This window comes from Cutaneotrichosporon cavernicola (genome assembly GCF_030864355.1).
Source record: "Cutaneotrichosporon cavernicola HIS019 DNA, chromosome: 3".
Classification (NCBI taxonomy): domain Eukaryota; kingdom Fungi; phylum Basidiomycota; class Tremellomycetes; order Trichosporonales; family Trichosporonaceae; genus Cutaneotrichosporon; species Cutaneotrichosporon cavernicola.
In genome coordinates, this window is record NC_083395.1 from 2374251 (window position 1) to 2399793 (window position 25543).

The following is a 25543-nucleotide window of genomic DNA, read 5'->3' on the forward strand; positions in this document are numbered from 1 at the left end:
TCTACGGCTCACGTCATAGATCTTGGTGCTCGCTGCCGAATGATCCAGAACTCTTTTCCCGAGATGAGGACCAGTATATGAGGAATGGGAGAATGTTGTTGGTGAGCAAGTCGGTAGTCGGGATCACTCATCGAACCTGGCCGAATGGATGATTACAAGACCGGCTATTATCTAATATATCTCCCCTCAATTACAGTACTATTCACCATTCAATCCGATTGCACTCGAACCACACAACCACACAGCCAAACAAACACTCCACGACACCACCCATCCTTCCAAACATCCATATATCAACAATGGCAAGCGAGAGCGCCGTTGGAGGCTGGACGCCTGGCGGATCATCACTGCGCCCTCTGCCGAAAACAATAGCATCTCCGGTATCAACACAGGACACAGCGGTGGGTGTCCCATTTCCTCCTATCTGACCCCAGCCACCATACTACGTCCCCGAAGCGGCCAACGATCCCACATCCAATCGATACCCGCGCACATCGATAGATTCGGGCTCTAGTCCTGGTGCGTGCGGCGAGTGCGTGCACGTTACGGCCGAGTGGATTGACGATAAGTGTTGTTGTGGGTGTACGCCAACGCAGAGGGCGAATGAGGCGTGTGCGATCTGTTGTGTTGCGTGCTTGGGGGTTTGTGGTGCAGGGTGTAGTGCGCTCTGTTAGCGGACAGGGAGGAATGAAGAGGCTTGGGCGTGAGGAGGGGGGGGTGGTGAGTGATCGAGCACGCGCGCGCGCGGTCAGTTCGCATCAGCATGTTTCATATGATGTATCCATAAGCACACCGGTTCAGCGCACAGAGGTACGCATGAAAGAGTCCACCAGTCACAAGTCAGAGTCAGACTTTGACTCATGACTTCGGCTCGGATGCATAGCGGCGTAGCGATACCGAGTAAGCATATCCAAGCTGTGCTGTAATATTGCACAAGCCGCCAACCAATGCGGTGCCTAATTATGGAATGCACCGCTCCTACCCATCCTCTTCAGGCTACTGCCAGCCACAAGAGTCAAGTAGCGAGCATCAATCATACAAAAGTAGTGGCACAGCTTGTTCCAGTGTACTGGGATATAAACTGGTCATCAAATAAGCCATCGAGATCATTTGGCCTCACAAAATCACAATGCTGGTCCCACCCAAACTAGTCGTCACCCCGCCTTCACCCATACCCACCCCCTCCCTCGATCATGACATTTCGCCTCCTACCGTTCTGCCAAAGTCCAGATCCAGACGAACTCCTCCACCTCCGCCAGTACAGGTGTTCGAGACGGCGGCCCAGAAGCGGTGGTACATCTCCGGGCGGACGGGGACGGGGCGGGAGACGAGCCTGATCCACGATGCGGCCGACGACGCGTACATGGCTGTGTTTGGAGATAGTTTTGAGTTCGTGGACAAGGATCAAACTCCTGAAGAGGAGGTTGGAGAGTACAATTATACCGAGGAGAAGGAGGGGGACAAGATGGCCGCCAACTACGCGTTTCATCACCGCGTTAATGATGGATGGCGGCCTCGAGTTGGGAGGGGAGGACGACTTCCCCCACCCGTTAGGCCACTCGACTTGCCTGGATCGAGGACTGCGCCGGCATTTGAGGTTGAACAGCAAGAGAAACGCATTCGCGGGAGCAGTAGTTGGTGGAGCCTTGGCAGGTGGTAATATGGACTATTAATAGGTTGTACCACGTATGGAGATTTCTTCATCTCTCCCAAGCTTCATCTCCAGACACCAGGCACCACCCCGCTCACGCCAAATCCAACAATGCATATGCCAAGGTTACTCTATGATTACTCCTACATGCGCGTGGGCGCACGCACATCAAAAGCGCCCGTTCCACTCCCGCTCGGCTTGCCCAGCACAATCTTTGCCGCGGGCGACGTGAGATCGTCAAAGTCTCCGTGTAGCGTCGCGTCAGAGAGGAACGCAACCGTCGTCTCAAAAGACGCCTTGAGCAGTGGCGAGCTCTTGTGCGAAATACCCGTACGGTTGAACGGGCTGTACCCGCCAGAGTGCGTCATGTAGTCGGCAATAACGGTCAGGTGGCGGTAGTCGACGTCGATGCCGTACACACCGAAGATGGCCGTCATCTCGTTGATAATTGTCCGGCGGGCTGCCTCGACACCGTACGTCTGGTGGATGGCGTAGACGTCGTTGCTACCAATCTTGTCCAGGTCGATCAGCTCGTCGGCCAGCGCCCACATGCCGCGGATGTTTGAGCCCTCGGTCGTGAGCGAGCGAGAAAAGACACCCTTGTCGTCAAAGTTCTTCAGGCAGCGGCCGATGGACGGGATCTCGTGGATCACCGCCTCCCGACACGCCTGCTCGACCAGGTCGACGAGGAGGAGCTTGGGCGCCTGGCCGGGGAACTGGAGCTCGAACTGCGCGCTCTTGCCCCGCGAGTCAAAGTGGAAGTCGGTCGCGTACTTGCTTGCCCGCTTGAACTGCTCGGCAAGCACGTCGGCTGCCGCGTCCCATGCGGCCTTGGTAGCAGCGTCATCCTCCTCGTCCTCGTCGTCCGACTCGCTCTCTTGCCCGGCCTCGATAATGTCCTCGAGGTCCTGGACGCCCGTCTCCTCGTCGTCGTCCTCGTACTCGAGAGCGCGCGCCTGACGGGCCCGCTTGAGCTGCCCAGAGTCCTCGTCGTCGTCGTCGAGCTCATCGTCTCTTCCCCGCCTGGGCGCCTCTTCAATGTCCGCACCAGCACGCACACGCAGACCCTTGCCCACGGCCTGGTCCTGCTCCTTGGCCTTGATGGCCGTGCGCAGCTGGTTGACGATCTGGCGCTTGACCCGGTCCGCAAACGACGTGCACAACGAGTCGTGCAGCTGGTCCACCGTGATCTTGTACTCATCCGTGTACTCCTCTGGAGGGTAGAAGTCCAGCAGAACAGTGTACCTGCGCACGCGCGAGTTGTTCGCCTCGGCGGTCTTGCCGGACAACCGCTCGGTGACCGTGACCTTCTCCACAACCTCGGACAGCGTGAGTCGGCTCACGAGTTTGACAAATGTATCAGCGTCGCCAGCCTCGACGTGCTCGCGCAACGGGAGCGTCATCGTCGGAGTGGCAGGCTTGCGTGCAGCCGTCATGACGATCTCACGCAGACGGGGGATACCAAGCGTGACGTTGGCAGCACCGTGACCAGCCAAGTGGAAGGTGTTCAGCGTCATCTGCGTCGACGGCTCGCCGACACCCTGAGACGCCAGCAGGCCGACCGCCTCTCCTGGGTCGACGAGCGAGCGCATGTAGCGCACTCTTGCCAGCTGCGTGAACTCGCGCTCGGGAATACGCACAGAGGCGTAAGCAGATGGCGGCGTCTCGCCCTTGCGCGGCTGAATGTACCCGGCCTTGTTGGACGCAATGTACTCGTTCACGTTGCGTGCGTACGCCTCGGACATGGAGCCCAGGTAACGGCTCGGCTGGTAGATGCTCATGGCAGGTTCGTACTTGGCGGGCTTCTTGAGCGCCTTCTTGCTCCAGTCGATCGCCTCGCTGTCGTCGACCTTGCCGGCAATTGCGCTCGGGTCGTACTTGTTAAGCAGTGAGTCGTGGTTCCGCGCCGCAAAGTCAAACTTGGTCAAGTGTCTTGACTTGGTCACGTCGATCGCGTCGTCGCCATAGAGGAACTGAAGGACGGACGAGTCCGAGTCGCGCACCGTGTGGTCGTAGTGCACCTTGACGCCCTCGAGGTGCTTAATCAGACAGCGCTGGAGATATCCCGAACGCGCAGTCTTGACGGCCGTGTCGATAAGACCCTCGCGACCAGCCATGCAGTGGAAGTAGTACTCCTGCGGGCGGACGCCTGTCAAGAAACGGTTCGCGACGTAGCCACCCGCACGCGCCGAGGTGTCGTAGGCCTTGAACGCCGGCAGCGTCTTGCCCGACACCATGGTCGGTACACGGCGTCCCTCGAGCGCCTGCTGACCGAGCAACGTCGAGATCTGCGACGCGTTGACCTTGGAACCCTTGGCACCTGAGATTGTCATGGTCTGCATGTTGTTGTCGGGGAAGGGCCGGATGAGGTGGGCAGGGAGCACGTCGTTGTTGATCTTGGACGTCGTCTTGTTGAACTTTTGCTGCATCACGCCGTCGTAGCCCGCCATAAGCGAGTCGTCGTGCAGAATGCCCTCGAGGCGCATCTTGAGGTTGGCCTGCGCGGCCGGGTCGTCGGGGCTCGAGCCCTCGGGGAGACCGACGTACTTCATCGCCGTGTACACGCCGTCCTCCTTGGCGGCGTCGAGGATCTCCCTGCGGAGCTTCTCGCCCTCGTCCGTGAGGATCAGGTCGTCCATACGACACGTGAACGCCGTGTGCTGCAAGTACTTTGTGAGCGCGCGCGAGAGGACTGCCAGCAACCTGTTGGCAATGTATGGCCCATACAGCTCGTGTACCGAGTGTACGAGACCGTACGACGAAGCGCCGTACTGCGACTTGTCGAGGATACCGACGAGGAGGTGGCCGTCGACAAAGATGACCTGCTCCTCGGACATGTCCTTGTCCTTGGAGTCGTCACGCTTCCACAAGCTGTTGGCAATCTTGTTCTGGGAAATGAGGTTGAGGCCCTTGGCGTTGTCGGGGGTGAGGTTGAGCATGATGGTCGAGAAGATCTGCTTGCCGGTCCACATGGGGCGGGGTTTGAAGATGGCGGGGGGAAGGGTACGGATACGGCCACCACCAGTGTAGTTGTCCTCGGTGCGGAGCGCACCGTAGATGAGCTGGTAGTACTGATCGCGCGTAAAGAACGTCGACTTGTTGCACATCCACACTCCAGCGACGACGTGGTCCTGAATCAGACCACGGAGGGGGTTACCGGATGTCGGGACGAGGTACTGGTTGTCGGTGTTGGCGAGCATCTGGGCCTCGGCACGCGCAATCTCGTTCTGCGGGAAGTGGATGTTCATCTCGTCTCCGTCAAAGTCGGCATTGTACGAGTTGCAGTTGGCGTAGTGCATGCGGATCGTCTTCTCGCCGTGCAGCACCTTGACGCGGTGGCACATCATCGACGGCTTGTGCAGCGTCGGCTGACGGTTGAGGATGACAATGTCTCCGTCGCGGATGTGGCGGTAGACCTTTTTGTTGCGGGGGGGGATCGACGTGCTGCTGCCGCCGGCAAACTGGTCATTCTGCGGGGTAAGGAGCTGGTTGGCAATAGCTTCGCGCTGCTCCGGCGACATCCTGTCAAGCGACACCTGCGTGCCGTCCTCGTTCTGCACGATTGTCGCGCCGGGGTGAACCTTGGGCCCGTTGATGACTAGGCGGCGCATCTCGTGAACGTTCTGCGGCGTCACGGGCTCGGGGTACGTGAGTTTCTTGGCGAACACTGGTGGGATGCCGATTTCGTCGGTCTCGATGTTGATGTCAGGAGAGATAACCGAACGCGCAGCGTAGTTGACACGCTTGCCCATCATGTGCTTCCGGAATAGACCCTCCTTCTTCTCGAGCAGCTGCTTGATGCCAGGTGGCGGGAGCTTGCCCTGCGCCATAACCTTGGGGTTTTTGGTACTGTCGATCAAGCTGTTGACGTTGTGCTGTAGGGAGATGAGGGACTCGAGGAGCAACGCGAACGAGCGGGTCTCGTCAAAGGCCTTGAGCTTCTCGGCGAGCTCAGGCGACTTGTCGAGCCGCTTAAAGTCACGCAGCGTCTGGCTGAGTGTCTGCACACGCTCGCATGTGGTGATGAGCTCAGCGAGGAGCGTGTTCTGCGCGTTCTCGAAGAGGTCGTCGCCCATCATCGATGCAGGGCGGAAGCGCGTCGGGGTGACTGGCACGACGTCCATGAAGAACATGTCCGCGACAGGAGCGGGGTTGGCGTGTGCACGAGCTGAGGGCGTGCCGTGGCGGCCATAGATAAGCATGCAGATCTCCGATTCGAGCTGGAACAGTCGCCTAAGGTGTCCGCGGACCTCGGCGGCGGCCATGACGCGCTCGTTGCGTCCGCGAGAGCCCTTGACCTGGCCCGAGGCAGTGCGCGCGATGCCGTCGTCGTCGAGACCTTCGTCAACCTGGTCCTCAGACTCTTCGGACTCGTCTTCGTCATCGACGTCCATCTCGTCCTCGCTCCCACTGCTGCCAGAAGCCGAGCTCGCTTCGATGCCCTCGTCGACGTCCATCGCGTCGCTCTTCTTCTTCTTGTTGACGAGCGAGCGGCCGTTGACGCCAAACGAAGCCGACGGCTTCTTGAGGTTGAGAACCGCGTTCGCCTGCTTCTGCTTTGGCGTGAGGTCGTACTCGACAATCTTGATCGCCTTCTCCTTGCGGAACGTGTTGCCGTAAGCCTGGCAGTGCGAGCAGCGGTTCCAGATCTTCTTGCCAAACTCCTGCAGAACACGACGACGCTCCTCGTACACCAGTCCATCCTTGTACGCGTCGCGCTCGTTCTTCTTCTTCTTGTGCTTGATCACCTGCTTGACGTACGTCTCGATGCGGAGGATGAACTCGGCAGCACTCTCGGCGCTCACGTCCGCGTCCGCGTCCTCGTCGGTCGGGTCCCCATCCTCTGCTTGTTTTGACGCACTAGCAGACGGGGCAAGGTGCACAACGTAGTGTGCCTCCTCGAGGCATCCAGCGTCGAGCAGGCGCAGGCGCGCGACGTACCGCTTCAGCTGAAGGTCAGTGACTGGCGGGGTGACTACCTCACGATGATCTCGGGCATCTTAAAGTGGTGGCAATACAGGCAGACGCCTCGGAGCAGCTGATAGCACTGGTTCATGAAGAGTGGGTGGAACACGGGCGTTGGCAGCTCGATGTGTCCGTAGTGTCCCGGGCAGTCAAAGTACGACAGCTTGCAAGACTCGCAACTGTTGTCAGCTGACTCGGCTCAGGTCAACTCACATGTCGCCCTTCTTCATTGGGCCGAGCTTGGGGTCGTACAGACCGCCGCGTGTGGGCATGTTGAGGTTGTCGAGGAGGATGGGGTTCTCGACACGCTGGACCGAGATGGAGCGGATGTCCTCGGATGACAGGAACGAGAAGGAGAGGGAGGTGACCTCCGAATGGAGGGGGTGTGCAATGTCCATGATGAAAGAGGACTTTTTATGGGCGGTGGGCGATGCGATGCGAAGAGAGTTGCACGCCCGCCCAGTGTTGTTGAAGGCGGATGAGGTAGTGTCAAAGGGTCAAGTGTTGGTGAGCTACAATCCAGAGAACTGTGACCCACACTCTGGTTGCTGAACATTTTGATGAGACAACGGGATCAATTATTGGAGACCCCGGATATAGGCCACATGGTTGTTTAGAGAAGGTGAACAGGGTATTAAGGCGGAATCAGAATGCTAATGAGAGATTAGGTTTGAAGCAACAAGCAACAAAACATTGGCCCATCACATAGAATGGAGAGAGAGCGGGCAACCCCCACCCCCCCCGGTTAACGTTTGCCGTTTGCCGTGATAGCTAACATCTTGATTCTCTCACCATCCTATCAATCCTCTGATCTGATCCTTCTCCTTCTCCTCCACTATCCTCTCTCCTTCACACTCTCTACCATCTCCTTTGGGTTCTCTGTCTTCCTTTTATCCAACGCTCATTCACCATGGCGGGACTAGCGCCATTAGACGCGTAAATCTCGTCCCCCCTATCGCGCTAACAATCACAGGCAGTTCCACCGCGCCGTCGACCTCGTGCAGAGGTACACGTCAGCTCACGCGTAGACTGACCCCAGCCTCCCCAAAAGTGGGCCAGTGCAGACGAGCTACGAAGAAAAGCTGCAGCTCTACTCGCTGTATAAGCAGGGTATGTCCGCGAAAAGGAACTCGGCAGTGGTGGGCGACGCGTCTGTGCGCCCATACCCGTGCCCCAGGAATGACGCTGATGCCAGCGACGGACGGCGACAACGCGGCACCCAGGCCCGGTATGCTCGACATGCTTGGTCGGGCCAAGTGGTGAGTCGAACTGGCCTTATCACCTGACGATAGGGACTCGTGGGCAAAGCAGAAGGGCCTTTCAAAGCGCGACGCAAAGGCGCTCTATGTCGGCGCGTTGTTAAAGGTGGGTAGAGTGTCGTTGAGAGGACCGCCGTTGTCGCTCTCATCGTCGGTGCCAGCCATGTTGCGGCATGATCGTCGCTCGCGTGACACTACCACCGTCTCCACTAATGGTGGGCCTGGAGTTGCGTTCAACCAGTCACCACCTCACACGCGTCGTTCCTTCTCTAACCACAGATTCTGCAACGATTCGAGGACCGCGACCCAGACGCACGCGCGTGGACCCGCGAACTCGAAGCAATGGGGCCTCTCCCGCGCGCGCAATCGCCCGCGTCTTCCGAGAGCAGCTTCCACTCATCCCGCGCTTCGCCGCCTCCAGACACCAGTCCAACGGCGTACTATCCCCCTCCTGATCCGGCGCTGCCCGCGCCCGACGTAGCGCCGAACATAATACCCCCCAGTGCCCTAACGCCTTCTCATCGCTCCCTCGTAAACCTCCCGCCCACGACATACCCGTACTCTGATACGGGCAACGCAGCTCCGCTTGCGCCGAGCATCAACTCGCGCCCGCAGAGCCTGTTCGGCGGCTCGGTGCCTGACCGCGACCATCTCGCGGCCCTGCGCGCGCGCCGTCAGACTGCGCCCGTCGTAGGGATGGGAGGGCTAGGATACGTTCCCGAGAGTCCTGCAGGTCAATCGCAACCCCTCCCCCAGCAGCAGCAACAACTCCAACCTCCTTCGAGACCGACATCGCGCCAGCCTTATATACCGATTGCCCCGCCACCGTTCGGACCATACGTGCCCCAGCGTTTCCCCTCTGTTCCTCCCGGCGGGAATGCGCCGTACGTGAGAGACTTCGGGACGCCAGACATCCCCTTGGCGGGAATGACGGGAATGCCCAACCTAGCCGGACAGAGCCCATACCACCCCAGTCCATTTGCGCGCCCAGCGAGCGCAAGTACGTTCAGCGGGCAACCGCTCAACCTTCCCGCGACGCTGCAGCAGATCCACACGTCTCTGCAAGCGCTACACGAACGCCTTTCCACGTTGGAGCGGACCCAATCCGCCCTTCTGCGGCGGGAAGAGAGGCGCGATTCACGTGGATGGTGGCCCTTCTCTTTCAGTGGAGAGGAAGAGGCGCTTGACGATGCCGAGATTGCTGCCGAGCCACAGACAAGTGAATGGGAGCAGTACGACGAGAACCGGCGGCAGTGGGCCCCATACTCGCCCCACAGCCATAGCACGACCATCCGCCTGCGTAAGAAGAAGGGGTTGACGGCACGGGTTGCATGGGCACTGATCACGGCTGTACGCCGCGCCGTCATTGGCGTCGGCGCTGCTGTGCTCGTTGGCAGTATTGCGCTCATGTTTGTCACGCCGCGATGGCGGCGGACGCTGCAGAATGCGCTGCGACGCACACGGTTGCGCGTGGCGCGTGCGCTGGCCGACCATTAGAGGAGATTGGGCGTAGATGCATAGGACGGTAGATGGCAGCATGTAGTTTGAATACCATTTCCAGAACACAGGCGGCTTGCATGCCCGCGCCAACACGCCAACAGACGGTCCGGCTATCTTGATAGTGGGCCGACAGCCGGTCGTCTGACGTCTGACCGGAATGAGCGCTCAAGTTAGGCTCCAACTCGATGGAAGGGCCTGCTCATTTATCTGCTCAGCCGTCTCGTTAGACTACATTATGCATGCGTTCGCTGCGGATAGCGGCCGAGACCCATACAAGTACACGAGAACCGTGGCTACAGATGCCCGGCATCCACCATGCCCTCTCCCACGCTCACCAGAACCGCCACCAGATGAACAGGAGGAAGAAGAAGGCGATACCACCCACTGGCGCCCATTTGCGGATCAGTGCGTCAATGTTGATCTGCCGCGCAGCCTTGCGATACTTTGCCGACTCGGACCGGAGCGACGTCGACAGGTGCGACATGCCTGGTGTAAGCGATGGCGTGGGTGCAACAAGATTGGAAATGTCAACTCACGATCCAAGCTGTCGCCGCGCCACAGCAGGTCCTCCATGTTCTTGGTCATGATGCGGGTCACGTCGCGCAAGTTCTCGTTGAGCTGGTCAAGCTGTGTCGTCGGTCCTGTTGCCTGTCCGCCGTGCGTCAAGCTCCGCGAGTCGCGGTACAGGCGTGTCGTCTTTGAGATAAACGTGTCTGGTGTCAGCTGGGGCTTTGGGCACGATAGGAGAAGCAACCCCGGGTTGAGACAATGCTCCCATCTCGACTCACCAAAGCCCATAAACGCATACGGCCGAGTCACACTCTCAACCTTGTCGCCATACGAGCGCGAGAATTCCTTGCTCAACTCGTCGAGGTAGCTAAACGCCAACTTGCGCGGGTAAGATCCCTCGCAGATGCACATGTATATGACTGGTCCGACGATGAGGTAGCTGGCGAGTCAGCAGCTGTGGAGTTGGGTCTGCAGCTGGTTCGGGGCCCATCAGCTGCTTCATTCAATTAATCGAATCTGCAGCACTCCACTTGTTGAAACGCCCCCCAGCTTCACTCACTGCAGCGTATAGTCACCGCTCTCGATCGAGCACGCAGGCTCAGAGTTGGGCGTGAGGCGCCGGAAGACGAGCTTGCTCTGCTGCTTGTACTCTGTGAGGGCCTTCTCGGTCTAGCGTTAGTGCTAATGCGCGGAATGAGATGGCGAAGGTGGGACAGCTAAAGAGCAAAGGAAGACAGCAGGATCTGGCGTCGCCAACTGTACGTTGTTCCGCAGCTGGATATGATGTCCAGCTCTGCACGCACGTCTTGTCACCCATTACCTTCCCTTGCCACCTTGCAACCTTCGCTCGCCACCTTCTTCGGTGCCCTGTGACCTCGAGCCCGCACGACTTACCGTCTCGTCGTCGACGCTCGCGGCGAGGGGGAGGCCGTCGCTGACGCGGAAGATTGTAGTTGAGCGAACCATGCTGAAATGAGAGTGGAAAATGAGAGAATGCGAGATACAAAGTGTTGATGTCGAGCTGGCGACTGGAGCGTGAGCGTTTCGTCACCACCGCGACAACCTCCACGCAAACAGACATCAATTTGCTTCCGCCCCCTATCTCAATGTCGGGCTGGATCACCCAGGAAGGCCGCATAACATGCAGAATAATAGAACATGAACTAGATGTATCAATTATAACAGCAATCCAGCGAGCTGGGTGCTGAACATGGCTGTCTATGAACCAAAAGAATGTCCGGGGTATAATCACAACACTGACGTTAGCTGCGTCTCAAGTCCGAGGCACGCAAGACTCACCGTACGTCGCAGGCACAACACCTTGTCGTCCGGTTGCCGGGTCGCGCGCGTACCACCACTCGTCGCTCTGCTCGTCGTCGAGAACAATGACGCGCTGTCCCGCCTTCATGGACAGTTCGCCCGACTGCAACTCTGGGCCGCAGAAGTCGTACCTCATCACCGTCTCGCGTCCCTCGTCACTCCCCTCCCACGAGCCAGCCGCGCCATACTCCTCCGCTTCCACAGGTTGGCTGTACTCGACCGCGTCGAGGTAGTGGCTGTCAGACGACTCGGCCGCGCGGTGCTGGGCGTACGCTCCGGCGCCCACACCCGCCGCACCTGCCGCAGCCATCGCCGCGCCAGGGTGGTGGCCAGGCGCATACTGCGCTGGGGCGAAGCTCTGCTCGAGGGCAGTCTGGACGTGCGAGTGGATGAGGTTGTGCGTGGATGACACCTCGCTGCGCGCCTCGTCCTTCTCATACATGTCCTGTGCCGGCCGGCGCTTGCGGTCCTGACGCCGGAAGCAGAACGCCACGAGCAGGATGAGGAGGACTATCAGGAGGATAAGGCCGGTCGCAATCGCCATGGCGACAAGAACGACGAGACCGCGCGCGAGGTAGGGGTGGCTGGAGAGAGAAAAGCTAAAGTTCGACTCGGACCAAAAGAGCGAGGAGCCGGTGCCCATGTCACCCGTCGGGCTCGAACCCACAAGGTAAGGGTACCACTGACTGCCGTCATAGAGGGCTGAAGACACGTTGCCCTGGCCAGCGAGGAAGACGTTGCCGGTCGCCATGAGCATACGGTTGTTCTCGATGCTGCCACGGGCCGTGTGCTCCTTGGAGAGCGGAACGAAGGCCAGGTTCTCGATGGAAGTGCCGTCCATCAGGAGAGACGAGTTCTGCTCGGTCCACGCCCCGCCGTTCCAGTGCTGCAGGTAGGGCTTCGCGGTGGAAGCGTCGAAACCGGCCGCAAAGATGTTGGACGCGTTATGGTCGTTCATCACGATCGACTGGACCGGGCCAGGCAGCCCGTCAAGGGGCTCCCACGCTCCGTTCGCACCACTGTCGTTGAACGTGTAGCGGGCAGCGTAAACGTTCTTGCCGCCAATGACGAAGGAGCCACCGGCAACGAGCGTGCTGTTGTTGTTAAAAGCCAGAGACTTGACCTCACCGGCGGAAGGAGCGTTGTTGCCCACTCTCGTCCACTGTGTCTTCGCAGCGTTCCACTGGCAGATAACGGGGCACGGCAGGTCGCCGGCCTGCGCAAAGTTACCGCCGACAATAATAATGTCAGCGCCAATTTGAGCCTTGATCGCGTTGACGTTGACAGTCGTGTTCGAGCCGGCAGACAAGGTGGGAGGCATCGGCTCCTTCCACGAGTTGGTCTTCAGATTGAGGGCGAGGAATGAGCTGCCCTTGCCAGTCACGCTCACACCAGAGCCGCCAATGTAGAGCATGTCTTTGTGGACCTCAAGAGCACGGACGACACCGGACACAGGGTTGGGCGGCCCAGTGAGAGCACCGTTAGACTGGAAGGCAACGCCAGAGATGAGGTTGTCACCGGTGCCCTGAGAGAAATTGCCACCCATGATGGTGACCATGGTGTTGGCATTGGACGAGTTCGTCCAGTAGGTTCCGGCAAGGCTGGCCGGCGCAACGACGGGTTCCTCCGAGTAAGGAGCCGCCTGCGCCGCAGCCTGGCGTTCGACAAGGCCCTGGTGGATGCGTGAGAGCCAGCGAGCAGTTAGCGAGCGTCTGGTGGGGTTTGTGGGAGCAGGAGCCGAGCCCTGGTTGGAGAACGCAACACCCTCGAGGTTGGAGATATGACCGATGCCATCCTTGCTTGAGAGCGAGGCGACGCCGTTAACAGCGTTTCGCGAGGCTCCGCGGATGCGGCCACCGAAGTAGGCGTTGGTATCTGTACCGGCCGCCGCTGTCGCAGTGCCGTACACGATACCGCTGTTGAACCACTTGGATGTCGACGTGTTGTAGAGAGCGTAACCGCCGGTTGGCGTGCTTCCGTTGGATGCAAGCACGTTGCTGAAGTTGCCAACGATCAGAAGCCCGTCCTTGAACGGGACAATGTCGGTAACAGGACCATCGACACCCTCTTCGACGGCCTCCCACTTCTTGCCTCCAACGTCGTAGCGAGCAAGTCTGTTGAGTTGGTCGCCGCCATTGACCGTGCTCGTGAATTGGCCGCCAACATAGACGTACTGGCCGACAGTGACAGCAGCGGCCACTGCGCCGTTGAGACCCTGCCCAGCGAGAGGGGTGATGATTCCAGAGTCCTTGTCCACAGACGCGATGTTGGACCAGTCGCGCGTCTTGAAGGAGCCACCGACGAGGACAAGGTTGTCGGCAGGCACGATCGTAGTGACCTGGAAGTCCCTGGCAGCAGTCTGGTTGTTGTTCACGTCAAGAGAGAAACCAAGGCGAGTGACGCCGGTCTCGGTCTGATTCGGGAGGAGCGCATTAATGGCGTTGAGGTTCCGAGAGGAGCGGACATACTCATAAACACCAAACGCCGTGCGCACACCAGAGGACGTTGGAGCGGGGATGATTGAGCCAGATGAGGTCACGCTGGAGGCCGAGGACGCCAGAGTCGCAGTTGGTGTGATAATAACCGTGCTGCCGCCAATCACAGTCGTCAGAGGCTGGGTGCCAGTAGGTGTGACGACGACCGTGCTCTGACCGACGACAGTGGTGACGGGTGCAGGAGCACCAGTCTGGGAACCGCTGGCTCCACCACTAACGCTGGACGATGAGCCTGGGGAAGACTCCTGCCCAGTGCTCAGTCCGGTCAGCTGCATCTGCACGCCTGCGGCAACGACGACGTAGTTTGACGAGCCTACCTTCGCAGGGTCATTGGGAAGAGCGACGCGGATGGTGGGGTTGAACGTTGTGTTGGACGCATCAACTAAACCATCGTAGATCAACACCTCGGTGTCCTCAGTGACCCTCTGGTTGATGGTCGCCGTGTAAGGAGTGCCGCCCTCTGTGGGGAATATAGCGACGTCCACGGTTGTGCGACTGGCGCAGTCACCGATGTTGTTGCAGCCCGGGATTATGAGGTAGATCTTGTAAAAGCCCGCTGAGCCAACCCAGGGGTAAAGCGTGATGGAGGTGTCTGACGGGCTGTTGACAGGCACAGTCGAGGACATGTAACCCTGCTCCGTGCCAGAAATGTTGGACGGGGCGTTTGCGTTGTCCCAGTCACCGATAGTGTGAATCGAGCTGTTTGAAGGCCCACAAAAGCCCTGGTTGTTCGATGAAACGGCCGATGCGTAAGCACCGTTGGAAAGGAGTTGGATGTAGTTGACACCGGCGCCTGCACCTTGCCAAGAGTCGAGGACAATATTGAATCCCGTCAGAGCTCTCGAACCTCCTTCGAAGAGGAAGTCCTGTGCGTGCACGTTGGGGTCGACGGAGAGAGGGCAATTCTTGCTGCAGGTCTTGATCTCTCGAGTCACTGGGTCCGTGTACTTGAGTGTCAACACGGTGTTGTCAGGCAGTGTGGTGACGGTGAATGAGGTCGTGCCACGACCCCCGACGAGACCGTTGGACATGCGGATACCGCTGCCTGTCAAGTACGAGTAGCCGAGGATGTTGACAGTAGCGACCGAAGCGTCGCGGGCAAGCCATGGTCCCGTATTCGGGCACACGATCGAGTCCGCGTTGTTGTATTGGTCCTGGTTGGTGGCGGGCGCAGCATTGATGTGCAGGCCGCCAAACTCGGAGGCGGCAGCGGGAATGGTAACTGGCACAAGATATCCTGAATCACCAGTTGTGATGGTGTTGGGAGGGGCGATGGATACAGACGCCATGGTGCGCGCAGTTGTGTTCGAGTTGTCGGCAAACTGCGTTGTAAACTCGCCCCCGAAATAGAGGCTACCGCCGTCCAAGCTTGACGAGATGGCCCGAACGCGACCGTTGAGTCCACCAAACGGCACAGCTGCCCACGCGGACGTCTCTGTTGACCAGCGGCCAACGTTTCCTAAGCTTTCGGGTGCTGAGAAGAATCCGCCCGCCCAAACATCATGGTCGGCGTCGTCGCAGTAGAGTGTTTCCACAGGGCCAGCAATGCCGGTGCCCATTGCTGAGAACTTGGCTTGAGATGGTGAGTATGAGACAACGCTGTTGGCGTTGATGCCACCAAACTGGTTGAACTCGCCGCCGACGTACAGAATGCCGTCATTGGACCAGCACATGGACGAGATGCGACCGCCATCGTTTGTTGCACCGATCGGCGTCACTGTCCCGTCATCGGCGCGCATCACAAGCGTGTCAGCGGTCGCAGAATACGAGACGATCGTTCCGTTGTCTGCGGCTCTAACAGCAAAAGGTGATTGTGATGTGAACCAGTCTAGTCCGGCGAATTCGCCACCGAACACAACGCGGCCCATCTTGCTAAAGTTGACCGAGGGCAGATCATTTGGCGCTGGTGTCGAAGCGGCCGTGGCGAAGGGGGCGATGATAGCCGCGGCGACAGCGAACGCCCCCAGCCGCCTTATTGGGGGGTTGCGCGGCATGTTTGGGGATGGGACTTGAAGTCTTTGGATTGTGATGTGAGGTGATGTGAGGGAGTTGACGATGGAGAGCGGGAACTTTGGGGAGCACTCGTTGGGTTGGAGGGTGAAGACACTTGCAGGAGTGTGTTGTTGGGATGGAGATGAGTGTTGTGTATCGTGTGTGGATGTCGATGCGCGTGTCTTTACGAGGATAAACGAATGTGGGAGGAGTCACAGAGGTCAATTGTCGAAGGGTTTAGAGGTAGAGGCCAAAGGTCATGTTCGTTGGGTTGCGAAAGGGGGGGGGGGAGGTTGGGAGGTGTTGGCTCGAGAGAAACAAATCAAGCTGCGTAAAGGCGGCTGTGATGTTAAAACAGGGGGAGGAAAGGAGGCGGGGGAAGGGGGATGTTGAAGAGGTCGAGGAGGGGGGCGAAAGAAGCACCGACGCAAAGCAAGAGGCGTGTGCGGTGCGATGTGCGACAAGGGGTAATTGCGTCGACCGGATGACGGAGGAGTGATGCCGGTGCGCAGGAGGAAGTGAAGAGGGAAGGGATGGGGCGGCGGGGAGGGTAATGAGGAGCAAGTAAAGGATGATGATGAGGAGGATGTAGATGGTAAGAGCGAGTGAAATGGTAGTGTGTGTGTATCAAACGTACGTACCAAACGGCCCACAAAGTCCTAACGGATGAGTGGGTTTGGCACTCTTGCTTGCCTCCCCCCAGGCCCCCAATCGTAATACGACTTGCAACCCTGGTGTTGTTGGGCTTTGGGGTGACGAATTAGATATTCCTAGTGAGCAGGGATGGGTATTGTATTCATGTTTCTATGAATTTAATGCGTTCCTAGGATTTGGGTAGGGAGGATAGCGGTAGGTGCAATGGGGATGGGTGGGAATGACATGCCGTTCAGGGACAAGGATACAGCCATGCCGGCAGCAACGGGTGGCGGAATTTGTTGATTCATTGATCAACTAAGGTATAATTACCAAGGCTTTGGTTTACTTGATCAGGGCGGAATGACACTTGCACTCTAACGGCAACTCTTATGAGCCCTGCTAATTCCTGAACTCACCTATTGCTGCAAACTGACATGATCCATCGTACATAACCTGGCCCCATCACTATCCCATCACTATCCCGCTATTCAAGGGATTTCCAACAGCCAACAGGCCAACAGGTTCCTGTCAGTCAGTCTTGGTGGCGGGTTTCCAACTTGCACTCTTTATCCATCCAACGCCGAGTATCTTGTACATGTGCAAGTTGTGTCAGAGTGACACAAATACACTCTAATGCAACTCGGGATCAATGCAGACCAGACGCGTATGGCACGACGCGTTCCAGTAGGGGTGGGAGGGCAAGTTGGGGGATTTTTGTCGGTGGCGCCGCTGTTTCAACCAACAAAGACAAGCCCGACATGCCTTACAAGCACGACACCAAGGGGCAACCAGGGCACGGGTAACTGCCACCCATGTCTCTTCATACAGTAAATATTGTACCCGCTCTCACGCTCCCCATCAGAAACAGTTGTGGACTGAAAGAGGACGGGACATTCATCGCATCGGCATGTGAACAGGTATGTTTATGTAAAGGGGGTGTGGCGCTGTGGCTATCAAATATTGTGCAAATGCTATTAAATCAAGCCAAACCTTATTCCACCACAAGCTTGTTGCTGTTGATTATGGCAAAGCGGTGATTACAGACCGTGGGAGACTATCTCACTTCAAGACCAACACGTGAGCCCCACATGAGGTGCCTTATTGCCGAAACGCCGTCGCCGCCCAGACCGGCAGTCTTTAGGCTCTTAGCCGGAACCGTGCCCAGAAGGCCCAGCAAGAAGCGTCACACGGCCAGCAACAACTTTCATCAACTCACTCACCATGCCAGCAGCACCATCCTCAAGCAAAGCAGGCGCTCCAAGCGGCTCATCCTCAGCCCCGCCTCCCAAGGCGACCGACTACCGCAGCGCGACGGTGGATGATGACGACGACGACGAGGACCTAGACGATCTGGATGGTGGGCACCGTTCTGACCATTGTTGACAAGCAGACGTGCTCGACTCGTTCAACGCACCGTCCAAGCCGGCAACCAAGGCTGCAGCGCCCGCCGCCTCTTCTGCCTCTCCAGCTCCGGCAGCGGGTCTGAGCAGCGGTGGCGAAGACTTCGAGGCCGACCTGATGGAGGGGATGGAGTCTCTTCTGCGATCGCTTGCAAATGAGAACCCACCCGGTCCGATGCCAGACGCCCCTAGCGGTGGAGGTAAGGCGCGCGAGGCGACACCCGGTCTGGGCTCGGAGGAGGAAGACAAGGCCTTCCAGCGCGCTCTGGAGATGATGATGTCCGGCGAGGGTTTGGATGCGATGGGGCTTAACAAGGCGCCTGTCGCAGGTCCGAGTGCGCGCGGACCGCCGAAGGAGAAGGGCCAGGCGCTCAACTTTGAGGAGACGATCAAGCGCGCTATGGAGTCGGTCAACACTGGTGGCGCGGGAGCAGGCGCTGCGGGTGGGCGTGATGAGCTGCCTGGTGACCTGGCGGCTCTGCTGAAGCAGCTGGGCGAGGACCCGAGCGCACTGGACGGGTTTGGGGATGATGACGACGAGCTCGGTGGCCTACTTGACGGCATGATGGCGCAGCTCATGAGCAAGGAGGTCCTCGAGGAGCCTATGACTGAGCTCGCGGCCAAGGTGAGGGCTGTCCCATTCTCACGGGCAGGTCTGTGCGACTGCGATGCACTGTACAGACTTATGACTTATGACCAAGTACTGACCCCAGTACCCTGCATATCTCGAGAAGCCGCCTGCTGGTGTCACTCCCGCCGATGTTGACAAGTACCGCAAGCAGCACGAGCTCGTCAAGCAGATCCTTGTCGTTTTCAAGCGGCCGGGTTACACGGACGACCAGGACGGCAAGGTGGTTGCCAAGCTGGTTGGCGAGATGCAGGACCTTGGCGGGCCACCCAACGAGATCATGGGAGATCTGCCCGAGGGCTTTGTGAGTGACTGTGGAAGGGTAGGCTTGAGGCTCCAAGTTAGGTGCCAAGTTAGGGCATCGTCCCTGCTAAGCCGGTACCGATAGACACCAACCCAAGTCCCGAGATCCAGGCTAACAGACAGGACCTCGGAGCGCTTGGCGGTGAGGAGGGATGCGTGGTCATGTAGATGTAGGGGGATGCATGAGGGGATGGTTACGGAGCCGGTGAGGATACGTAGGGTTGGGGCACATCGCATCGCCACGACTGCGAGTGTGGAGTGTTATCGAGATGGTCAAGAATAGACTTTGGCTAGACGTTTGTTGGTGATTGAGTCCTGTGAGTGTCTGCTGGCTGGCTTTGACCGAGTTGGAATGAGATCTTTGACTTGTTATGATCTTAATGTTAAACAAGGCAACACCCGGTTAGCCCCCACGCCTTTGTGCCTTACAAGACCCTACCCTATACCCTACCAGGCTTACTCGGGTAAGTTGCCTCACTTTCAGTATGTAATCGAACGACACGCACAGCCATCAACCGCGCACAACCTTGTATCTAATACCAACTCATCACTCATCACTCATCACTCATCACTCGTCACTCGCCACTCTACTATCTCACGCTCACTACCATGCTCTGGCGCGCCGTGGTAGCAGCCGCTGCCGCCGCGACCACCGCCGCCCAATGTGTCAACTACGGCACGTCCGATGGTGGTAGTTCATGTCTCTGCCCCGCGGGCTTCTCACATCCAAACAGCAACAGCTGTGACCTCCCCAACTGCGGTGGATCACTGTACGATCCCGCCTCCGCTGCGGTTGGATTGGGCGATACCACCAATTGCGCGTGTACAGACGGTTGGACAGGTCCAGCATGTACAGGTACATATCTTATCTGGACATGCTGATCAAAGTGTGTAAGAGCGCGTCGGCGTGCGTCTCGGCTCTGAGCAAGTTCTACAATTCGTCCAATGCGATCTCGTCCGCCGCCCTCGATACGACCATGACCTGCTCGAATGTGCCCACCGTATACTCGGCCTCGCAGATGTCGTGTAGCGTCAACCAGCCGACGTTACAGGCCATCTTTCCCGGCGTGGCGGAATTAACTATTTCGCGCTCACTCAATTCGTCGCGCGTCCCGGGTTCCGACCGCGCGCTCAACCAGGCCGGCATTGCTAGCGGAACGGCCGAGGCTTGGGCCCAACTCTGGCTTAACGGCATCGAACAGTTCTACTGTCACGCAACAGAGTGTAACCAGACCATTACGCAGAAAAGCACCTTCAATTCGTCGCTGTGGGAGTGCACCGGGCTCGCGTGTACTTGTCGGCCTGGGTCGTCGTTCTGCGGCGGCGGCCAAGCGGCCGCCCAGAACCTCACGGGCCCGATTAATGGTCTCACGGGACCTCTGTTGATCGACTGCGGCGATGGCACGTGCCAGTTCAAACAGTCATTCTTGAACGCCCTCTTTGGTGCAAACGGCCTCACATTGTCCGACTGCTCATTCGGAGAATGTGTCGAGCAGTTCGTCATCAACCAGGCGATGGGAATTGTCGGCCACACCAGCACCAGTGATGGGTTGAGCGGCGGCGTGATTGCTGGCTTGGCGGTCGTTGGCGCCATCATCCTCGCCATTATTTTGATTACGATCTGGGGTCTCATCGTGCGTAACAAGGCGCGCAAGGCTGTTGGCGACGCTGCGTTCGAGAAGCGCGGTTCTGGGGTCGGGCTAGCGTGGAGCGGGGTTGGATACGAAGTCAAGTCGCACGGCCGGGGACTATACGCCACGACATTGAGCTGGTTACGTGGTTGGGGTTCGCCGACGACCCACGCCCACGACCAGGAGGACGGGTCTGGGATCGGACCGAATGGTGGCCGTATCGTGCTCCGCGATACGCGCGGTGACCTCCCGGCCGGTGGATTCTGCTGTGTCCTCGGCCCCTCGGGTGCCGGCAAGTCGACGCTCATCGACATTCTCGCGGGTAAGCGCAAGGCCGGCCGCGTAGAGGGCAAGGTCGCGTATATCCACGACGGGCACCAGCGCGTCAAGGTCGGCTACTGCGACCAGTCTGACGTTCTCTCACCAACCGCGACCGTGCTCGAGACCCTCCAGTTCGCAGCATACCTCCGCCTCCCCGAGAACATTCCCAAGGCAGTCAAGGACGAGCGCGCGCTCCAGGTTCTCCACGAGCTGGGACTGGAACACATTGCCCAAACTCGCGTCGGGTCCGGCGAACACCGCGGCATCTCGGGCGGCGAGATGCGTCGCGTCTCGATCGGCGTCGAACTCGTCGCTGATCCCGACGTGCTTGTTCTCGACGAGCCTACGTCCGGCCTCGACTCGGTCAGCGCCGCTCGTATCGTGTCCCTCCTCAAAGCACTTGCTGAGGAGCACCGTACCACCATCATCGCATCGATCCACCAGCCCAGCTCGGCACTGTACCACTCTTTCGCGCAGGTATTGCTCCTCGCCAACGGCCGCCAACTCTACTTCGGTCCTGGAGGTTCGGTGCCAGCAGACTTCTTCGCCAAGTACGGATACCCCTGTCCGCCGGGGTACAATGTCGCCGACCACCTGATCGAAATCGCCACCGAGAACCCACAAGGTCTCCCAACCGGTGCTGATGCGGCGCTCTCAACTCGTCCTCCAATCGACTCATACGCGTCCGACAACTCGCATAAGGCTGAACAAGATGGTAACATCCCCCTAAAAACTTTGAGTCGGATGAGCAACGAATTCGATCTAGCCCAAATCCAGCAGGCGAGCACTGAGCGAAAGTGGTGGCCAACCTCGCACCCAGCCACGACCTTCCTCACCCAGCTCGGCGTACTCGCAACCCGCGAGTGGAGAATGCTCATGCGCGACAAGACCCTCCTCCTAACCCACGTCCTTATATCAGCCATCATTGGCGTCTTTGCAGGCGGCCTATACTTCAACGTCAACCTAACCATTGCGGGGTTCCAGAACCGCGTTGGATCACTCTTCTTCCTCGGCGCCCTCATTAGCTTTACCTCGCTGAGTGCGCTGAACAACATGGTCGAGATGCGGCCCCTCTTCCTCCGCGAACGTTCTGGCGACTATTACAGCCCGCAGGCCTGGCTTGTCTCGCGTCTGCTCTTTGATGTAGTGCCCCTCCGCATCTTGCCCGCCATTATCGTTTCCGTTATCTTGTATTTCATGGTCGGGCTCGCGCACAACGCTGCAAACTTCTTCAAGTTCCTTCTGATTGCGGTCGAGTTCGCAATCGTCATGGCGCTGTACAACTTCCTCCTTCCCAGCGTGTTCACCCATCCAAGTGTGGCCACTCTTCTGTCGTCCGCGTTTTTGCTGTTCAACCTGACCTTTGCTGGTGAGTCGGCGTTGGGAGGATGGGTGGGTGGTGGGGTTGAGAGAGGGAGAAAGAGAGGGAGAGGGAGTGGGAGAAAAATGGCCAAAGTCCCCGCTAACCCCAGGCTTCTTCATCAACATCTCCAACATTCCCCCCGTCCTCCGCTGGCTTCGCTATCTCGCCCCGCTTGGATATATGCTCGAAGCGCTGACTGTCAACGAAGTTGGATCGGGCCTCATGATCGTCGACGTGCTCCAGGGCGTTCCCATCGAAATCTCGGCCGTGCCAATCATGCAGTCGCTCTTCGGGTTCGTCGAGGGGCATTATTACCGCAACGTCCTGATCCTGTTTGGGTGGATCGCGGGGTTCCTGTTGATGCTGGTGGGTACGGTTATTTACTTCTTGCGCGAGAAGCGCTAGGAAAGGAAATGGGGAGGGGGAGGGGGAGAGAGGATTGGTTGGGTTGGAATACTAGGATACCTGGATACCTTGGATACTATAATGCATGTGTTGGGTGATGGTGTTGGGGTGGCTGTACCTCGGTTATGCGGGCTGGCCAGCTGTAGATGCTGTAGACAACAAGGACGAGCTGCTAATTGCTAGGGCATATATGGACAAGACACTTGAAAGTGGGGCGCAACATTCGATTATTGGTACAACTTGTGGGCAGCGTCAACGTCAACAACCTGTACATGTCTATGCTATGGTGATGATTGTGGATATGGTGGCGCTGGGCCTGGATTCTAAATGTTTGTCTCTTCTTTCTCCCGCTAGTGCGTGTGGAAGCACGTCGCACAAACGCCGTTCGCCTTGAACACGTTCTGCGTAAAGTCCGCACATCCACACACACCGCATGCGCGCGCCCGCCCGTTGCCGCCCTGGCGGATGTGCATCGCGCCAAGCCCGTGGCTGAGGGGCGCATCGTCGTCGTCGCTATGCTCGAACGGACTACGCGCTGCCTGCACTTGCGGAGTGAACCGTGGCGGCGACATCTGGCCCGAGCGGCCTGAGCCCTGGCTCTTGTCCTCGTCGCTCGCCATCGGTGTCTTGCTTAGCGTCGACGAGCGTGACCGGCCACCCGTCATGCGCCTACTCGGTGGGGGTGGAGGCGGCTTACGCGCAGTGCTTCCAGCACGCGACCGTCCTGTCGCTGGCGAGGCTGGCGTGGAAACTAACGCCGAGCCGTCGTCGACCTCGCCGTGCTCGCTGCCTGAGTCGAGGGTGCTGTTCAGCGTGCTCCGGCTAGGGCTGTGGCCCAGCGGCATCGGTGCCACGCTCTTTCTAAACTCCCTGGGTGGGAGCGAGCGAGCCTTCGGCAGCGACGGACGCTGCGGTACAACAGGCTTGTCCTCCACCTCCTCAGTGTAGGCTTTGGGGAACATGCCCGATCGGCCGTTCGACTCACCGATCAGCCAATCTGTGCTCCCTGGCACCTCGGCCGTCACCTCAACGAGCTGACCACGGCGGAGGGGCAGCTCGTCCGTTTCCCGGCCCTCGTAGTCGAATAGAACTTTCACCCACCGCCCAGCGGGCGATGGCGGGGACGTGAGTGCACGCCGCCGTGTGTCTGGTGGAGACAGCGGCCCCAGGCCAGTCACAACACTCGCGACACTCTGCGAGCGCGCGCGGTTAAGCGTAGGCGACGGGCTCGATCGCTTGTACGGGTCATCGTCGCTGTCGAGGGCAACGCGCTCGCGCTCCTCGTCACTCAAGTTGCCGTACTTGGATCTACCAAAGGCGCTCTTGCCCTTGCTGGCCGCCTTGGAAGCGCTCTTGCCAGCCGAGTTGGCACTCTTCATCCCGAACGACCCGATCGTCGCCATGATGCCCTTCTTCGGCTTGGCTGCGCCAGCCGACGCCGTGCTGTTGCTCCGTTCTCTTCCCTCTACCTGCGGCCGCGATTTTGAACCCGACCGCGGCCGGTCCTCGACCTCGACCTGCGACTGCGACTTGCTGCGGGCGCGCCCCTCAACCTTGCTGTCCCGCCGCTTCGTAGGCGAGTATACTTCGAGATCCTCGTCCGAGTCGGGGCGCTTGGCGTACGTAGAGCGCGTTGGCGTTCTACCTGACGAGCGGGCAGACGCGTTCGACTTGGCTCTGGCGCGCGATGCTGATGGCTCGTGGCTGCTGTCAGTTTTGTTCTTATCATTGCTCACCTCGAAGGGAACGATGCACGCAGGTCGCCAAGGATCTCCTTGCACGACGCAAAGTACTCGAGCTCGGCGTCGAGCCAGTCGGTCAGCGCAGTAAACTGCTCGACCTCCTGCTTCTTAATGTTCTGCATCTGGAGGGCAGTGTCCTCCTCAGCCTCATCACTAGGTGTTAGCGCATACCACGCCCTCAGTGCTCTTGCACGCCCCGCGCTCACTCACAGTCGCAGTTGCGCAATCTCGACCTCCTGCTCCAACACCGGGTTCTCCTTCTTACTCGTGCGCATCCGAGCCAAAGCCGAATCAAGAGTCAATCTGTGTCGTCAGCCACCGATCCGAGCGCGGCACGCACCGTCGTGAATCCATCTTCCGGCGATACGCCTTGTACTCATTGACACCCTCCAGGGACGCCTCTGCGAAAGGTTAGCTCGGGCGCCGCACTGGTGCACCACCAAGCAATCACACGCACCAGTGTTGGAGATAAAGCCCTCCTGCAGGCGTAGGCTGAATTCGTCCTGTACCTGTGCGTCAGCGTTCCTTTAGTCATGCAGCGTACGCCTGCAATCTTGACACGCGCACGTCCAAACTGAATGAGTGCGTCACCTCTTCGTCAGCACGGACGTACAGTCGTACGAGATGAACTCACCAAATGCGCCGCCTGCGTCATTGCCATAATCTATCATGACGAGTCCGAGCGCCTCGGACACTCGCATCTTGTCCTTGCCCGAGCCAGCGGGCGGGTGTGGGTCCGCGCTCGGCTTGAGCTTGGACAAGTGGTCGTAGAATGCTTGGGAGGTAGCATGGAGGCTGGTGATCAGCACATTTGGTAAGAACGAGGGATCCTCCTTCGGTGGCACATCGCACACTGCGATGCGACGACTTACCGCTCAACGCCAATCTTGAGCGGCTCGATTTCGGCCTCAAACTCGGCAAAGTCCTCAGAGAACTCTGTCTTCTCGCCCGAGAAGACCTAGGCGTGAGCGAAGGGGAGAGAAGCAATGAGCAGCAGTGACGTACCTTCTCGTTGGTCCATTGTGTAACCTTGTTCAACTGGGCGTGAGCTGCTGCTGTCGTGGAGGCCGAGGAAGGTCGATTGATGTTGCCAACGTACCTGTTTGAGAGCTTTGCGCTGCATGTCGTGGTGATGCGATGGTAAGAAAGTGAATCAGACAAGATACAAGATACAAGAGACAAGAGACAAGGAGTGGGTAGTTGTAGTTGTTGAAGTAAATGCTGACAGTTGTCAAGTGAAGTCTACCATCACAATCACTTTGTTTCGTGGGTTGGTTTGAGTATATCAAGCCATTACAAGCCATTACCATTACATTGTCAAGTCTCAAACCTAGATATCTTTGATACTGTAGTATCTTTGATACGATCACCTTCCCTCCACCTTGCACCTGGGTGTGATGGGTGATGGGTGACGGACTTTAG

The 25543-nt window shown here is 58.6% G+C and overlaps 8 protein-coding genes across 8 annotated transcripts; 4 read left to right on the forward strand and 4 right to left on the reverse strand.

Annotated features, from left to right (window-relative positions):
• Positions 1-299: 299 nt before the first annotated feature.
• Positions 300-607, forward strand: CcaverHIS019_0308890 (uncharacterized protein; the record flags this gene model as incomplete). The annotated part of the gene is made up of 3 exons (XM_060599385.1): positions 300-401; positions 435-519; positions 570-607. The coding sequence occupies 3 exons, from the start codon at positions 300-302 to the stop codon at positions 605-607; spliced, it is 225 nt and encodes a 74-aa protein (XP_060456084.1).
• A 1187-nt stretch (positions 608-1794) lies between these two features.
• On the reverse strand, positions 1795-7014 carry RPA190 (uncharacterized protein; the record flags this gene model as incomplete). Its single annotated transcript, XM_060599386.1, has 3 exons — positions 1795-6600; positions 6636-6795; positions 6830-7014. The coding sequence occupies 3 exons, from the start codon at positions 7012-7014 to the stop codon at positions 1795-1797; spliced, it is 5151 nt and encodes a 1716-aa protein (XP_060456085.1).
• A 512-nt stretch (positions 7015-7526) lies between these two features.
• On the forward strand, positions 7527-9372 carry CcaverHIS019_0308910 (uncharacterized protein; the record flags this gene model as incomplete). Its single annotated transcript, XM_060599387.1, has 6 exons — positions 7527-7552; positions 7590-7622; positions 7656-7726; positions 7812-7875; positions 7909-7981; positions 8155-9372. 6 exons carry the CDS (start codon positions 7527-7529, stop codon positions 9370-9372), a joined length of 1485 nt encoding a protein of 494 aa, XP_060456086.1.
• A 334-nt stretch (positions 9373-9706) lies between these two features.
• SEC22 (uncharacterized protein) lies at positions 9707-10851 on the reverse strand (the record flags this gene model as incomplete). The annotated part of the gene is made up of 5 exons (XM_060599388.1): positions 9707-9861; positions 9912-10088; positions 10164-10324; positions 10445-10554; positions 10780-10851. 5 exons carry the CDS (start codon positions 10849-10851, stop codon positions 9707-9709), a joined length of 675 nt encoding a protein of 224 aa, XP_060456087.1.
• A 282-nt stretch (positions 10852-11133) lies between these two features.
• On the reverse strand, positions 11134-15694 carry CcaverHIS019_0308930 (uncharacterized protein; the record flags this gene model as incomplete). The annotated part of the gene is made up of 2 exons (XM_060599390.1): positions 11134-11141; positions 11185-15694. 2 exons carry the CDS (start codon positions 15692-15694, stop codon positions 11134-11136), a joined length of 4518 nt encoding a protein of 1505 aa, XP_060456088.1.
• A 1855-nt stretch (positions 15695-17549) lies between these two features.
• PEX19 (uncharacterized protein) lies at positions 17550-18827 on the forward strand (the record flags this gene model as incomplete). Its single annotated transcript, XM_060599391.1, has 4 exons — positions 17550-17685; positions 17719-18353; positions 18442-18660; positions 18783-18827. The coding sequence occupies 4 exons, from the start codon at positions 17550-17552 to the stop codon at positions 18825-18827; spliced, it is 1035 nt and encodes a 344-aa protein (XP_060456089.1).
• A 680-nt stretch (positions 18828-19507) lies between these two features.
• Positions 19508-22379, forward strand: CcaverHIS019_0308950 (uncharacterized protein; the record flags this gene model as incomplete). Its single annotated transcript, XM_060599392.1, has 2 exons — positions 19508-21980; positions 22084-22379. 2 exons carry the CDS (start codon positions 19508-19510, stop codon positions 22377-22379), a joined length of 2769 nt encoding a protein of 922 aa, XP_060456090.1.
• Positions 22380-22729: 350 nt separating this feature from the next.
• CcaverHIS019_0308960 (uncharacterized protein) lies at positions 22730-25244 on the reverse strand (the record flags this gene model as incomplete). Its single annotated transcript, XM_060599393.1, has 10 exons — positions 22730-24083; positions 24116-24274; positions 24332-24424; positions 24462-24522; positions 24579-24630; positions 24666-24712; positions 24756-24916; positions 24994-25079; positions 25127-25159; positions 25221-25244. 10 exons carry the CDS (start codon positions 25242-25244, stop codon positions 22730-22732), a joined length of 2070 nt encoding a protein of 689 aa, XP_060456091.1.
• Positions 25245-25543: the final 299 nt, after the last annotated feature.